The 17,227-nt window shown below is 32.8% G+C and overlaps 1 protein-coding gene across 2 annotated transcripts; it reads left to right on the forward strand.

Moving 5' to 3' along the window:
* The first annotated feature begins 7 nt into the window (after window positions 1–7).
* Window positions 8–16,936, forward strand: LOC111641744 (nuclear inhibitor of protein phosphatase 1-like). Of its 2 annotated transcripts, none has more exons than XM_023387955.1 (7): window positions 8–259; window positions 6,974–7,034; window positions 7,125–7,278; window positions 7,406–7,623; window positions 7,722–7,860; window positions 9,968–10,032; window positions 15,094–16,927. In XM_023387955.1, exons 1-7 carry the CDS (start codon window positions 231–233, stop codon window positions 15,457–15,459), a joined length of 1,032 nt encoding a protein of 343 aa, XP_023243723.1. In that variant the 5' UTR covers window positions 8–230; the 3' UTR covers window positions 15,460–16,927. The 2 variants fall into 2 exon arrangements, with proteins under 2 accessions (XP_023243723.1, XP_023243724.1); XM_023387956.1 differs by lacking the exon at window positions 8–259 and adding an exon at window positions 2,116–2,247 and having other exon boundaries at window positions 15,094–16,936.
* Window positions 16,937–17,227: the final 291 nt, after the last annotated feature.

Genomic DNA, 17,227 nt, shown 5'->3' on the forward strand with positions numbered 1-17,227 from the left:
AGGAAAAGAATAAATAGAAATTCATCGACGATCGTAGCAGACGTTAGGCTTAACTTTAGTCTCATGTCGGTTCGTGCTCCCGAGTTTTATACGATTTATAAAGAAAGTAAGACTTAATACGTGATGAATTTGTTATTTAATTAAATTTAAAACGTCGTAGATTGTGTTAAAGTAGATAAATCGTTTGATATGAAGACATGTCGTTGATTATAACGTATTAAAAGATTCCAATGGCGAATCACTATGAAATTCCAACATGGTAAGTTGTATGAGGATGTGTTGATTTCTATGCAAGTTTTTTGTATTTATATATTAAATTTCGGTAAATTTATGATGTCGGGTTTGTTATAAAACGTTTCGGATTGTTATACGTTAAATAAGCTTTAAAATAATGATAAATAAAGTTTATAATTATGCAAATCTTTGTCAGTAACTTAGGCCATTCTGTAAGCATGCAGCAATTACTTTAAGGTGATTTATGTATATACAAAAATGACCTAAAAGTAACTCTCACTTACTACATTTTAAAATGGGAACGGAGCGGGCTCCTTTTGTGCCTCAACGGGTTCCTTCTGCGGTGTCTTTGAAGGAATGAAATATGTAGAATGTCTCTTTATTAATGAAAAATGGTCTTAAAGATTATCTCTTTTGTTAGTAAAAGTGGCATTTATAGGGGAAGTATTGCTGCAGCACCCTTGAATTCTTTTTCTGGCTTAGGGGAAAATGCCCCACTCGATAACCCCGATTAAGGAACGTATGGCGAAAAAAATCGAAAGTACTTTCTTTGCCGAAATAAATAAAAGATTGTTGGGAATATTGCTTCTCTGGCCTGCGGGTACGTGGTGGAGAAAACTGAAATATTTCAGTAGAAGTTAGGGCTCGATTCCAGCTCTGAATTGAGGAGCTTAACAGAGCTGTAGAGCATACTCCAAGTCAAAGGAACCATGTGACCCTTTACGAGATATAGCCCCCGAAAATTATGCTATGTGACGTATTTCTATCCTTTTTTTTTATCTCCAAGCCCCCCATAGATGTGTATGTTTTTCTATCTAAAAAGAAAAAGATTTGATGAATTGTACCTATTGCTATTGAGATTATGATTTATTTTGTAAAAAGAGCAAAAACATTGTAAAAAATTCAAATGCTTTTATGCTATAGATCTGATATCGGAACTCGACAAACAAAATAAAACTGAAGATGCTGGATTATTAGCTTGATCTTTAATTCTTCCTAAAGCATTTTGTGTTTGAATGAGTAAAATTGATTTGAATTTAGGATTTGTAAAATTTTATAAAATGTTTTTATTTAATATAATCTTGTGTATGTTAACCAAAGTTTCCAATACGGCGAGAGACGAGATCTCAAAATTTGCCGATCACTTACTTGCTGCCTTCTTCGTGTCGGCAGCGAGTAACTGATAACTTGTAGAATACTTTGAAGGTTCTTATATTTTATGTACGTATAAAATTCTTTGTTTGACATTACTAATTGTAAGGTGAAGGAATAACAAAAGAACAATGGTACACTGACTGTATGTCATTTCTTATTTCCTTTACTTAAAACCATTTACATATCATGTAACTGATAATTTCTTCGCTTCAATGCATTTACTCAAAAAAGTTGGTTTCTATGAATTGTGAAGTAAATATACAGAATCTTACATGCCTATTGACTTAGGCATGCAATGTTTTCCTTTTTTGAAATTTGGAAATGATTACCTCTAAATTAATAAATTCTATTTATTAATTTTGTTATCAATATACTGTTTTGTGTTTTGTGCTATATTAAGTTAGAAGCATTGTAGCTGAAGCTCACTGTGACATTGGCTGTGGGCTATAAAAGTATTTGTCAAGCAGAATTTAACAAAGTGCTCATTTTCCCATTTTTTTTGTCCATAAATCCATAAATGTGTATGAGTCTTCTGTTGCAGGTAATGGTTCGCCCACTTCCTGTTGTTCAAACACTGATATCTTTGTTGTTTTTTGTTCTATGCACACCATTCCAATGCCATTTTCTGTCATACAGAATCTCGTAACATTGTGAATTCCCAGTGTTTGTATTGGAAATTTTTGAGTTACGATTATGTCGGCCATAACCGTAACTTAAATTGTAACATGTTCTATTCTATTTTCGTGTACTGTGAGCACACTTCACCCACTACTTATCCTGAAAAAGTTTCCACGGCTTCCTTGCTTTCCACGCTCCCAAGGTTGTTGTTAGTTGATCAAGTTACTTTATGACCATCCTGTAAGTATATATACACCATGCTGGGGTGAAGCAATAGCATACTGTTTTAAATTTATCAGTCATTTTTTAACATTGTAAAATTGGAATTATTTAGGACTGTTGGAAATAGGAATTACAGAAGATAATGTTATAATTGAAATATACTAAAAATATTTGAAAGAATTGTTACTTTTATTGACATATTCTGTATTCTTTGTAATATAACTCAATTGTTTTCCGTTATTTTGTTGTTATGTTACTGGTAATACTTATTTTTATAACATTTTATCACAATTGTTTTATGCGTATCGGACCAGAAAAACCTTGCTGGATCTTCCTTGGATTAAAACAACAAAGAAAGTTTTAGTCTCAAGAGTCTTTGTCTTCTGAATAAAATTGGTACAGATAAGGTTCCAATTAAATGAGTATTATGACTTTAAAATGGGTTCTCAATGTTTTGACCAGTTGGGACAAATTGTAAAATCCAAGATATTTGGCAGGCCAAAAAAGGAAAGAAAAACAGTGTATACTAATTGCACGAAATAATACTTTATTATGACAAAAACTCATTTTTCTTACAAGTTATATCTTAACACATTCCAAAAGTAATAAAACAAAAAAGGAAGGGAAAATTACTTGGTATGAATTTATGATGGCAGACGGTTCGACATGGAGGGCCTCATTTTCAGAGTTTGTGGGCCACACTTCAGGAAGAATGTATGGTATCTGTACAGGTCTTGGATATGTCCACGAAGGAATATATATAGGCAGTGAACACCTTTCTGCTTTCGTATAGATCAAAATCATGAAATTTCTCTTAATCCAGTACTTTGAGCTCATTTTCGAAAGTACTAAAACCGTTGTGACCAAGTTTAGACTTTAATTTCAATACCCCATTAATTCTGGTTTATTTGGCTTTTCGACACTGTTTTGGGCTACAAAGATTAGATTTATCTTATTCCCATAAATTAGTTTTCAAATTTAAGTTTCATCTAATGTAATATCTTGAATTATTAAAAGTAATTTGTAGATTATAGAGTTCACAAATTGCTTTTATTAATTCTCTACTACACTATAAAAATAGAACATTTATAATAAATGTATTGAACATAAAATTTTAAGTACAAATACCATTAAATACTTGATATTATTGAAATCACAAATGTGTTAAATTTGATGCATGCCGCCAGAACAATAAGACAATAACAAATAGCCACAACTAGCTTATTCCGTTATCTCTATTGATCTCAACCAGTTACAAATATACCAGAATAGATTTGTTGGTTCACACTTATCGTCGGCCATTCTCTGTCACTTATCTAACATTTTAATTTTGTTGCTCGTGAACAGTGGCCTTTAATTAACAGCAATTGTATTAACAGACTGCAAAAATCCTTTTGCAAGTTACCAATTTATTTTAAGGGATGTTTTATATCTCTATTATTATTTGCTACTTATTTATAATTATATTTTGCGTTCCATATCAGTTGTTTATTGATATATTTCGGTACATTTTTGTTTTAAAATAATCTTAACTTCTCGAATTACTAGAAAGAAAATGAAATAATCTTTTCAAAAATGGTGTTCAAATCAATTAGCTGAAGATGGATGCCAATAACATTCTACAAACACTTATTTATTGATTTAAATATACATATTTTTAAATTTAAACTGTATAAAATCTTTACAAATTATAAATATATATTCAATGGAATTAAATCTACATTATTTGATATTGATTTGCTGTAAGAAAATGTATTGCCAAGAAGAATCATTGTGATTGATTATAACAGATGCTATCGATTATAATCTCCGTGTGAGAGATTTATGTACATAATATAATGGAATATTGATAAAAAGGATGTTAAAAAATTAAAAAGTTTTTAATTTTTTTACCCTGTTGATAGTAAGAGATCCTTTTAATCATTTTCATCATGGGTTTAGCCAGGCTCGCAATGGGGGCAGCCACAACGAGGGACGGGTAGACCTCCCATAAAAAATTCCTAGGTTTATCAACAGTCCGGATTTAATCCTGAGTCCCCCAGAGTGATAGAGATTGGAAAATAACAAAATGCTTATATTTTATGGACTTTTAGATTCTTAATGATATACTGCATTTATGATCTCTTTGGCATTTTGTCTGTTTCTTGCCAACGACATTCCAATGTTTCTTGGCACGAAACTTTGTCGCATCATCAAACACATCCTTCTGATTTTCAAAGCTTGACCCATTCTGAAGTGAGATATTTACATCTAAAAAACGAACTTTGGAGGTGTTGTATTGGTCTGGGTGTAATGTTATACCATAAGAGTTGTTATTACTCTGCCAGTTATTTTTCCATGTTAGGTTTAGGCCTCCATAAAACAAGTATATCATCCTCATATCTAGTGTAAATGATATTGGGGAGGAAATTTTTTATGACTTGGTTTTTGAGTGCCCATATTACTAACTCATGTAAGTCCCTCAAAATGGGCCACTTATAGGAATCCTAATTTTTGGAGATATGTGTTGTTGTAAAGGAAGAAAGACATATAGCATGAAATATGGGCCAGTTCTAATATATATCGATGGAACGAATGAGCGGATGCAATTAAATAAAAAAAATCTCAGTGTGTGCAGAAGCAAGGTTGCAATCATATGGAAGGAAATAATCATGGGAAAACACTACCGTACGTTTAAGCTGGGATTTTGGGTGCTCGGCTCAACTTGTTGGCCTCAAAAACAACAAATGTGATCCTAGTTTTATTTCGTAAAAAAGTACTTTTTATAGGAGCAGATCATTTGGGTTATCTGAGGTGCACGAATAGACTTCTAAGTTGCAATGGCTCACAGATTCATTGAGAGGTCCTCGGTAGATCAAATTATGTGAGCCTGATACTATTCATGTAATTGTAGTGACTGAATTTACAGTAATAACATTTTGAGTTAATTTAATATTTCAATTAAATTTTCAATTGATAGCATATTGACAAATTTACAGGTATAAAAGTATTTAAAATATTCATTCCTGTAACTTGATAACAGATTTACAATGTTCAATGTTAACTCAGGATATTCTTCAATATTTTAATTTTTGAAGTTATACTATTTACAAAAACATATTAATATTAATAATCTTCTAACCAATATAACTGTGTCTTCTGTGGTTGTGTGAAAAGAATTTAATGATAAACTTGAAAATATTAATATGTTTTTGTAAATAGTCTAACTTCAAAGATTAAAATATTGATAACAGATGTTTGTTCTTAGTTTTAAAGTCTGCATTTGTAAAGAAATCTCCAGTTGGCTCTCAAATCCCACTTTATTGGAGACAACAAAATTGCACAATATACTTCCTGAACCTTTCCTAGTAATTTGGGATCTCCTGATTCATCTCAGGAATCTTATTTTAGAAGATAATACACCCGAAGATGGGTCAAAAGTACAAGGAAAAGTTTAGATTGTGTAAGCAATTTTTCTTCAGTAAAATGGAATTAGAGTCTGTGTTCATTTAAAGTCATTGTTGATACACATTCTGAATCTTCTACGGGTGATCTCCAGAGTCCAGAGTCACATTTATTGTGGCACTGTTACAATTGTATTTTTGGTTGCATAAATATATCTTGCAATCGTATCAAGTTAAGATGGAAGTAGTAGTTTTGAATAGAGTAAAAGTGAAAGTTACTAAATTGAGTGCTCGAAAGTTATTATGAAATCACAAGTTTTACAGAAGAATTTTCAAAGATTTCTCTTTATATTTCTAGTGAACTTTTTGGTAACCATGCACGTTGCATGTTTGATCTCAGTGTGTGATCTCCATCGAGCGTTATGTCATTCATTATTCAGAAAAGTAATTTATATTTATACTTTCGTCATATAAAAACATTTTTTGTTTGTCTCCAAATACAAAAATCCAAGGGAGTTAGAGTGGGTGTGACAGTTCTTTTTAGGAAAAAGTTTGAAACTGTTAAGAACTGGACTCATGTTCATGTGACTTTTTCTTTTTTTTGGTCAAAGTGTCATTTGGAATTTGTTCCTTAACTGTATGTAAAAATGATCTGTTTTCAATATCAAAGTTTATTATCCATTAACTAATTAATTATTAATGAAATTACTATAGCAATTTTTAAATATTTAATCTGGAAAAAACGTAAATGCATTATTCAATTAACTTTGTATGTTTATTATTGTAGCTAATTTCTCCTTTTTTTTTAGTTTTCTTAGAACCGGTTGATTATGAATTAATTAAAAAGTATTGTTGTGCACGGTGGTGCTTTTGAGCACAGACAGTCTACACTTTTGGTCAAAGCCTCTTATTTTTCAGATCTTGTAACTGCACGAATACACATTTATCTATATTTGTCAGCATTCTTAGTCTAATATTTCAAATCCAGTCTTAACGGTCCTAGACAAAGTACGATATGCATTATAAATTACTTATTTTTGTGTTTATAATGATATAACATACATATTTTTGTATATGTATATTATATAAATGAATATGAAAGGGACACTTATCTATGGTCTCGGGCAATTTGAGATGATCAAAAAATTAATATTTTGTTTGAATTTATTAAATTTGGCAATTATTGTTCTAATAATGGAATCGTAAATCTTTCTTGGAATTTTAACATATCATTCTTATCTGTAGATTGATTTGTCTTCAAGATTTTTCTGCGTAAACTCGGCATTTGAGTAGCCAAATTATAAGAATTTAAACATGTTTTTATTTTTAAAATTGTAATTCATGTTCTGTTAAATTTTTAGGGCCGGAAAGCCTCCCGTAGGTCTTCATTTGGATGTTTTAAAAATCGATAAGCTCATACAGGTGAGTCTAGACATAATTTATCTCTGCATAATCTGAAAATTTATTAAATATTTTCTATTAAATATTCTCTTGTTATTGTCTTTTTTACAGAAATTAATGATCGACGAAAAGAAATGTTACTTGTTCGGAAGGAATCCGGAAATAAATGATTTTTGTATAGATCATGCTTCGTGTTCCAGAGTTCATGCTGCCTTAGTATATCATAAACATCTTAACAGAGCTTTTCTAGTGGATTTGGGAAGCAGTAAGTTGGATTTTGTTTATTTTAAATTGTCGGAAAGGCATTCATTAGGTAGTCTGGTTTTCTGATAGACTAAACATGGCAAACACACTTTACGTTGTCTTAATTTACATTAAGATTTAATTTAAAGCACATGGAACATTTATTGGAAACGTCCGGCTAGAATCGAACAAACCGACGCAGTTGCCCGTCGACACGGCGTTTCACTTCGGTGCCTCCACTCGTGTCTACATTCTAAGAGAGCGTCCACAGAAATCTTCCAGATCAACATCGGAAGAACAAGACAAGGTCGGAGAAGAGCTGGAGGGAGGCCTGTTGGGTCTTCCGGAAACTGAAACTGAATTAGATGTAAGTAATATTTATGTAAAATCTGCATTTTGTGTATGTTTATGATTTACATAAATCGTATTATTAAATCTAAAACAAAAAAATATTTTAATTAACAGAACTTGACTGAATTTAACACTGCCCACAATAGAAGAATCAGTATGTTGGGGATAACAGATGAAGAAATAAAAACTACGAGCAGGAAAAGGAAAGTAATAGCTGTCAAATTTAAAGACGAAGAAGAAATTATCAATCCGGGTAAGCAGTCTTAATTTTTTATTCAAAAATATTTTGTAAGATGACATTACCTACATACTTACGACAGATTTATTAACATACACTTAACAATTAGAAAAATGTCAAACATTGATACAATACAATCACAGCTCATAACTGATAATTCTTCAGTATCACGAGCTTTGCAAATAAAATTTTAATTTACAAACTTGTAGTCATTCTATGTGCAAGTAACAAGACTGAAATTTTGATACTATTTGTCCCAAGACAGTTTGTAAATTCATACTTCTGTGGTTGCCAGGTATGTATTTTCCCAATGGATATTTCATCTTTAGTGTCAAAAATATTTATATAATGAAAGAAAAGCTCTCCGGATCGTCTTCAATGTGAAATTACCATATTTAAAGTTGCTGGCAGCATATTATTCTGTATATAGTATGTCATTCCGACATACTATCTTCCATTATTCCATCTTACACACACATGTAGATACAAATTGAAAATCCATTGTGTGCATGCACACAAAGCACTTCTGAGAATCCTCTTCTTTTTTCACATTTGCCCCTCTTAAAAAAAAGAAAAAATCAGTTGTATGCATGCATGCACATTAGTGTCTTCCATTCTCTGAAAACATTCACATACACACTAGGGACTTCCACTCACCATCCGTAAAGAAACAAGAAGAAAATATATGTCCATTTATACATATTTTAGAGGAAAAAAACAATATAAAGTATGTATATACATATATACATTCATATGTGCAAGATGTTTTGGAGCATTTCTGTAGAACTAATTATAACAAATATGCTTGTATGATTTGGATCAAAATCAATGACCTTTCAAATAAGTGACAGTTCTTTATCTTCAACTCTGAAATTCCAAAAATTACTGACTTTTTTCTGCATTGATAACACTTCAAACCTGCATCTACTCTTGTCTGTTCCTTCTGTGATTTGACTGTTTTAATATCCAAAAAGTTCCAGGTGTCTCCTCATTGAAGTGCAGAAAGTAGAGTTATTGAATGACTTCGATCAGTCGGCTGCTGCAATGTAATGTGTCTTAAGAGTACATAGCAAAATACGCATCTTCTGCTCATCGGATTGATTTAAAATATTTCAGTCTTTGTTGTTAAAATTGGTGTAATAAAATTAAGTTATTTGTCCAAATATTAATATTGCAGATTACAGAAAGTCAGTAAAACACGAAAAATCTTAAAATGATTTCTGTTAATCTTGGAATACAGAAGAATTGTGATTCGGATGCTTTAAAACAAAATGAGGTCCAAATTTCTTCATAAGAACTATTTATATTTGTGAATCCATCTTGTCCATTTTCCCTATTGTAAGATCTTTCTAAATTTTCTGAAGCTTTAGAGTTATTTCTGCTTTTGTATTCCAAATTTTAATCTCGGAAACTGGGAAGAAGCACAAATTAAAATTTGGAATGGGAAAAGAAATGAAACAAAATGATCGTTGATAATTATACCATGTTTAATCGGTTCTGTGTTTGTTAGTTTAAAATACATTTGAAACTCTTTGGGAGTATTTGATTCCAGACAGAAAAAATTGTCCACAATTAAGACAGGTTTGGATCTGGGTTGAAAACTGGATCCAAACTAAAAGCACAAAAATGTTGTTAATGCTCACCTTTGCTATTTGCTTCCATGGAAATTTCTGCAGACTTCTTGTCACAAACTGACTTTGTTTTCCGTATGCAACTGTCAACCACTTGCGTCGTGCCAAGCTGTCAGATGCATGTATGTGTGTGTTTACAATTTTGTTTTACCAATCCCATAAGATTTGCTGTTCTCACAAAAACTTCTCGTTCTTCACTCACCCTCATATGATGTGGTCCACTTCAAAATGCTGTTTTAATCATTAGTAAGAAATTTAAGGTTTGTGACACTGTTTTTGGTTTTTTTAATTGAACTTTTTGCACTTCATCTAAACAGAATACAGCAATTCTCTTGCTTCTATCATCCATAAAAAAACTTTCTCCTTTCTATGAACTTTTGTTTTTTTTCCTCCGCCAGTTTAAATACTCACTATGCATCAAATCATAATTGGCATCAGTTGGAATTTGATTTTGAATTATAATTCATGTTTTTTTTTTCTTTTTGTTACAGAGGACGTGGATCCAACGGTGGGAAAATTCAGAAATCTGATACAGACGGCATTAATTCCGAACAAGGTAAACAGATGCTTATTTTGATTTAAAATCTATATAAATAAGGACGTTTGTTTGTTTGATATGCACTCCTAGGCTGTTTGACCTGTTACAACAGTGATTCTCAACCAATGTGCTGCCACTGCGAATATCCATACATAATTGACGTCAGACAAGTAGTTTAATCGGTTCTACCTTCCTAGGGCACGTTTGGAAATTGTAACTGGTGTTACCAGTAACTGCCAGTTGTTGTAGTTACTAAGACATTTAGAAAATGTGACCTAAATAACCAACTGCATTTAAAAATCACTGTTATGATGTCACCAGTTGTTCTGTGGTACTTACCGAAGTAACTGTGTGCACCACCAAATTTTAAAATTATTAAAAATGTACCATGAGAAAAAAAGGTTGAGAATCACTGTGTTACAACATACGTACTCTAACTTAAAAATTAATTAATTTATAGAAATTCAATTGATATTTTGGGGTGAGAGTTATGACATTATGTTGTAATAAATGCAGGGTGTGGCAGCGGAGTAAAGTAAAAAAGAAACTGCTTGGATGGAACACAGAGTTTAATCTAAGCTGTATAAAGTACAAGAATCTTCTTATATAAACAAAAGTCTAGACATCATCTGGAATGTCCCTAGGAGAGTGTCATGATACTCTCACCAACACATTACCTATCTACATTAGATTTGGCTTTAAGCAGAGTGCCATCTATTGGCAAAAAATTTAAACTAAATAGAATTCTTACAAAAAAAAAGGATATTATTTTTGAAAATATATATTATATTCACTTAATTACTGTGACAGCGAGAAATAGAGGCACTATATCATTACTGCTTTAAATTAAATACATAAATACTTATACACTGTGAAAAGTCTATAATTTTCCACATCTAACAACTTAGTTTTTTCATTTCTGAACGGTACTTTCTTAATTCTATTAAGTGCTCTCCGGTAGGATAAAATCACACAACACTAGTAGTTAGTCATGGGTTCGGGCACAGCCATGAGGAATTTTCTGGGTTTTCTTCACATTATTAACACCTAAATAGGGCCCAGTTTCCCAAAAAAGTTTTCCTGGGATGCGTTAATGTAACCAAATATTACAAACTAATTGTGTAGGGATGTGCGAAACTGAATTGTCTTCAATGTAGCCGACTCTGGCCATATTTTTCCAACTCGAAGCTTATGGTTATCCCTCATCGTATGCAATTTATGAATTCTCTATTTTAGTTTTGTAAATGAATGGCAGGTTGAAATTTTACAGTCGTGACTTATGCATGCGACCTAGATTTAGCCCGAAGTTTACAATTCGAGACAAGATGTTGTCGAGAAAAGATGTTGCCACGCAACATCTTTTGGATTTGAGGATTTAGACTGGGCAAATTCGATCGTAGTCCCACTCAACAGAACTCACCAAGAGTTTGTAGAAATGGAGGAGGAGAATCCGACATCTTTAAGCCCATCAAATAGCTTTTGACAAGGCAAATGACTGAATTTTTCGAGCATGTTGACAGCGCAATTAGATTTATTGACATAATAGACTTGACAAAGTTGCAAGAGAAATTCAAAATTCCTTGGTTTGCTACAAAGAACTCTGTTGATGGGTAGCATTATTATTTTCTCTATAGAGTCTCGACCACTTCAAAAAAAGAAAAAAAGTTGAAAATTGTTGGTCCACCATCCCAGAACCTTCACAAGAGCGAGAATGTGAGATTCCAGATTTGCCAGATTCAGAAAATTTCTCATGCAATTGAAGATTGACAGTATTGTACTAATTACATAAAAATTGATTTATTTATGGATTTTCTCTGTTTTTCCTTTGAATTAGTTCCCAATTACTATCTTGTCTATGTTTTCATGTAATGTTAGGGACACCTGTACTTGAAAAATACCAAATGAGATTATTTTATAAGTGAAATGAAAATATATTGAATATTCAATTAATAGGAAGTTACACAAAGCTAATGACTAAAATTTTTTTAGTCATTAGTTTTGTGCAACACTAAATTCTTTTGGGATAAATTGAGAATGTACTGTAACCATTGTAAATGAACACCTTACAGCTTGTTGGGATATTCAAGATTTCTTTTCATATAGACTGAATAAATGACTGGATAGTAAGCAATAAAAAAAGCTTTATTTTTTTCATATCATCTGGTAGTTTATGGAAAAAATGTACACCTTGCAGTTTCGACGACTGGTTTTATTACGGGTCGACTGGAAGTCGAGAGCCGATTGCCCGTCGGACACCTGATGGATATTTTAAAATTATTTGTATCACTAAATTAATGCAGTTGGATGACAAATAATGAAATCTCTATTTCTGTTTTCCACTAATTTAGTGATTCAAAAAATTTAAGGAAGCAACCTGTCAGTTTTACAATAAGTACTACTATTGTAAGTTATCAGCAATTAGATTTTTAAATTTCTAACCCTGCTTAATGTAACTGGAGGGTCGGCACCATGTCGTGAAGCCACGTCAGGATGACATCATTATATCAGAAATGACATCGAATCCTGTTAGAGGTGACACGAGAGACAACACATTTTTAAGAAGTGCACCAAACATAAATTTAACAATAACAACCAACTTTTATACAAGCAAGTTTCGATCACGATATTAACAAGTCCATGAGTTCGAAGTTGGAGAGAGAGAGTTTACATATAAATTATATAGATACCTTCTGGAGGGAGTTCATGGAGATATCCGAGCGAGGTGTGAATCCAGTGAGGATGAACTTCTCGTGATGACGACCCCAATTGTCATTGGCCCCTCCCTTTTATTGGAGGGTCTTTTTTGTGTTTCCTCTTGTTCTTTTTTGGAAATGTTATAGGTTATGGCCAATGGATGAATTTCGGGGAAAGTTCCAGGTGACACATTCGGAAGATGTCACCTTCTAAAGGAAGTGAATACAGTGGAAAACGCAATCATATCCTTCCATCTTTTTATTAATTGTTAAGAAAAATTTTTTAGACGATTTTCCTTGCATTTAATATAAATTTTAACCATAATTTTTCTGGATTTATATAATTGTGTAAAAGTTTAATTGAAAATAAAATTGCAGCTCTCACATCATCCTAGCCTTTCCAAAATCGAGCTTGTTCTTCTTGGGCAAGCTGGATTTTAGTAAGATTAGAAGTTTTGTTAGTTTAAAGTTATTACAGAGGCAATTTATTCTCTCTCTCTCTCTCTGTTAGAACTATAGTTAAATATTATGCAATTAGTTCTTTATCATGTCACGTTATGGAAATTGAAAATTTCTGCGACAGAAATTGTTGGCAATGCGGATATGAGTTTACAAGATTAGTTTCTTTACTTTCTGTATACAAGTGTAAAGGTTATTAATAAATCCCAATGATAATAGTTCCAATAAACATGAATATAATATATTATTTTCATGAGATATCTTATATCGTTGTAATTATATAGGTATAGTGTTTAGTACAATTAACTTAGCATAGTATGAGATATATTTTATATCTTATGTTATATTATTCTAAGGGTAGTGTGATATAAGGTAAATGGCACCAACGAGTTTGGGTTATCCTTGGTTGAAGGCCTTGATGCGGTTGAGTATTTGTTCTTTGATTAGATCTTAGGGGAGTTTGTGGATCAGGTGGTGTTGAATTAGGAGTATTTTGTTGTTTCATATAAAGTTGGGTTTGGCAAACTTCTTCCTGAAACGCCACTTCATATTGTATATCCGATAGGTAGCACGAGAATTACTGGCATATTTTGTGCCAGCCGTTGAGTTCGTGCAAATTTTAAACCTATTTGCATTGAAGATGCTTTAACCTCTATCACGTTAGCAGATGGAGGAGGAGAATCGGAATCCCACCACTTGCACATTGATGAAGACATCTGTGGAAGGTCAAGATTGAATTATTCATTTTGGTTTGAGACGACGAATTTGAAATTGTTGCAGTCACAAAAAGCCTGGAACCTATTTCTGGAAGGATTTTGGGTATTATATTTTTCGATGTGAGTTGAAGACCAACGGAGTGTACATCCACTTCTTCTAAAATAAAGAAAGTAGATCCAGTTCCAAACCAGAAATTTATTTGATAAAAGGTGGACTTTAATAGGATGACAGTCTGAATATGTTTTGTTTGGTTGCAATGATGAAAAACTGATGGTCATAACAGTTGAGAATCAACGCCCAGGTTCTGGTAATGGTAATCTGGGTGTCAAATCCTAAGATCAACATAGAGGACAGGTTCAAAATGAAAACTTGGGTATGGGCTTGGGAGATGAGGAATAGAGAGTATAAGACCCCCTTCCCATAAACACTAGTGATCCACGAAGAGATAACTAATTGGTTTGAAGGGGCAATTTCTTTCATGTTCTTCTCTGTTGTTCTTATGTAGAAGTTCCGTGCATATAAAGGACTGGTGGGAACAGGGTGCTCGTAATGTGAATGCTATCTGTTCTACCACCGGGCTTCGTATATGTCCCAGCAGTCCCGACAGGTATGGCAATTGGTAATCTGATATACAGGTGGTTTCACTAGGTTAAAGCAAACTGGACAGCTCAATAAAGCTATTAATGCTGGATCAGACTGCCCAGGAACAGTAGACATCTTGACAAATTCCAGGTATGTCTGTGAAGGAGAGAAGAGGTTGCATTTGGTTTGGTTGATGTTATCATTGAGCTGAGTTTTATGATTAAAATAGTAAGTAGATAGAAGTGAATAATTGGAGGGTTGTATTTAATTTGTTTCCTCTCATAAGGATTGAGACTTGATCCACTGAAGGTGTAGGAGTATCCATGGATCGGCAAGAAGCATCTTGAGCATATTCTGCTCACACTATAACTAGATGTTGCCAGAAATGTGGTACTTGATGAGTTTTTCGGAGAAATTGATAAATGACTATGGAAACACTACCAATTCCCACAATAGAAACAATTGCAATTAAGCTGATGAGGGGTAGGTGATTGTGGAACAATTGTGTAAAAGTTTAATGGAAAATAAAATTGGGGCTCTCACAATACATTATACTAGTAGTTGTTACTTAATGACCATAAATATTTTTATTTATAATTTCCTAAAATATTTTTATTTATAATTTCAGAAAGTCAAGCTCGATGCATCCAATCCTTTTGGAAGTGGACTGTCAGATTCGTCGCACAACGTGGGAAGCCAGTCGTATGGCTCATCGTACGACTCCGACTACACCCGCGGCTCTCTGGACTCGGGCGTGCACGGACATGTCATTCCACTGTTTTCACCCTCACTGTCAGCGAAACTTGGACTACACTTGCCCAATCCTGCTCCAGACGTCGACCTGCTTCCTCCCATTGAGGCGCCGCCCATCACCACTACCCTGCTGCATCCCAGGACCGCAGTTGATGCCAACCTCCCTCCGGAACCCAAAAAGAAGAAATATGCAAAGGAGGCGTGGCCGGGAAAGAAACCGGCTCCGTCGCTACTGGTTTAGATCATAAACTCATTAAATGTATAAAGAGTTCATTGTCACATCTCATCCGAAACGGTTTTATAAATTTGCTAGAAATCGACCAGGTTGGGAAGACCCCCGGTTGTCATGTGTGTTACGGCTCCAGGCCTATCCACATTTAATTTTAGCCGTGTATATTTTTAGTAAGTTTATTTTACTGTCGCTATGTTAAAATTTCATGACAAAATTTTTGTAGAAGCCTTAGATCATTTCCTTAACTTACATTTACATATACATGATATCTGCTCTCTAAAAGTCCATTTTGTAAGTGTTTGAATTCTATGACTCTGATGCTACCATAATGAGTTTTAAAGGGCATCAACTAAAGGGAGTTTGGTAAGTTTTGCCGTTCATTTCGACTTTGGCTAATTTTATGCATAATCTCCACTGTACATACTTTACTAATCAGTTGAGGTTCTGTAGTATTCTAAACCATGTTTAACATGTGCTTAATAAAACAAACTGATTTACAATCTTTTGTAATGTTCATGTTTTCAAAAATTCCAATAACTAATGTGGGAGTGGGCTTAAATCACAGAAAAATCTTATGTTCATCTAATTCTTCCATTGTAGGTGATATCTAATCAACAGTGTTCCTTTTAAATTGTGCATATGTACCTCTAAAACACTAAAGTCCTATAACTTTTATGTTAATGCTTTATCCAATAACAATAAGCTTAGGTCTGTATTCCGGTCGTCATCTCGTCTCCAATTAGATAATCATTTGTTTACATCTCTCCAAATACCTTTTTCTCAAAGATTCTCTCGGTCTTTTGTCTGTTGCTTCGATTTCATTATGTCCAATATGGATGACCAGATGCTACTCGTGCTGTACAGTCGTATTAGAACAATCTGTATAAAACAAAAAACATATCTTTGTCAAAATTATGGGCTTATGCTTTCCTTAGATGTAATCTATAACTTAATACTCAGCATTTTTGAAAATTTTTCAATTTGATTGGTTAAAATTCTATACCATGTTGCATGCACAGATAAGCCAAACATGTATAATCAACCTGATAGAATCATGATGTCTTCCAGAATTGCCTCTGTCTCTTGATTTAATGTCATTTGTCTCCAAAAGAAGAGATGAGAGATAAGTGTCCAGATTAAGGCCCCCGATTTAATCAATTATTTTTAGTCGAGTCTGTGATACGACCTTACGGGATCACTATATGCCAAAATTATACATCATCCTATGTATTTGAACAAAAGAAATATTTATAATGCAGGATAATGACGAAAATTCCCAACTTTGAAAAACCAGGGAAAAAGAATATATGTAAATCTAAAAAATAAAATCAGTAGAAGTATAAACATATCTATCAATAAATGAAAATGCTAATAAGTAATCAATTGTTTGTAATTCGATTGTAAAAATTCTACTTATTAATTTAGAAAATTCTATCATTAACAAGAAAAAATAATAGACTTACTTCTATCATATCATTTTACACAAAAATCAATGGAAACATCGAGCTACAATTCCACTAATTTTAAATAATTAATACATTAAGCAGAATTGTAGCCCAGTTATTTAGGTGATTGTTGGATGTTCCTATATACTTATTGGGCTTTGAGATGTTTGTTATACTTATAAAAATTAATGTTTTGCAACAAGGTTATTTTATATCATTGCCATAAAGTCTCTTGAAATGTGAAAAAAAGACAGCAATATTAAAGGAAAGCAAAGATTGTGCTTATTATTTATGGGAAATTAGCACATCCAGGTCTGCATTCAAACAAATTA

Source organism: Centruroides sculpturatus, unplaced genomic scaffold (genome assembly GCF_000671375.1).
Source record: "Centruroides sculpturatus isolate CEXI.00-Female unplaced genomic scaffold, Cexi_2.0 scaffold1656, whole genome shotgun sequence".
NCBI classification, from domain to species: domain Eukaryota; kingdom Metazoa; phylum Arthropoda; class Arachnida; order Scorpiones; family Buthidae; genus Centruroides; species Centruroides sculpturatus.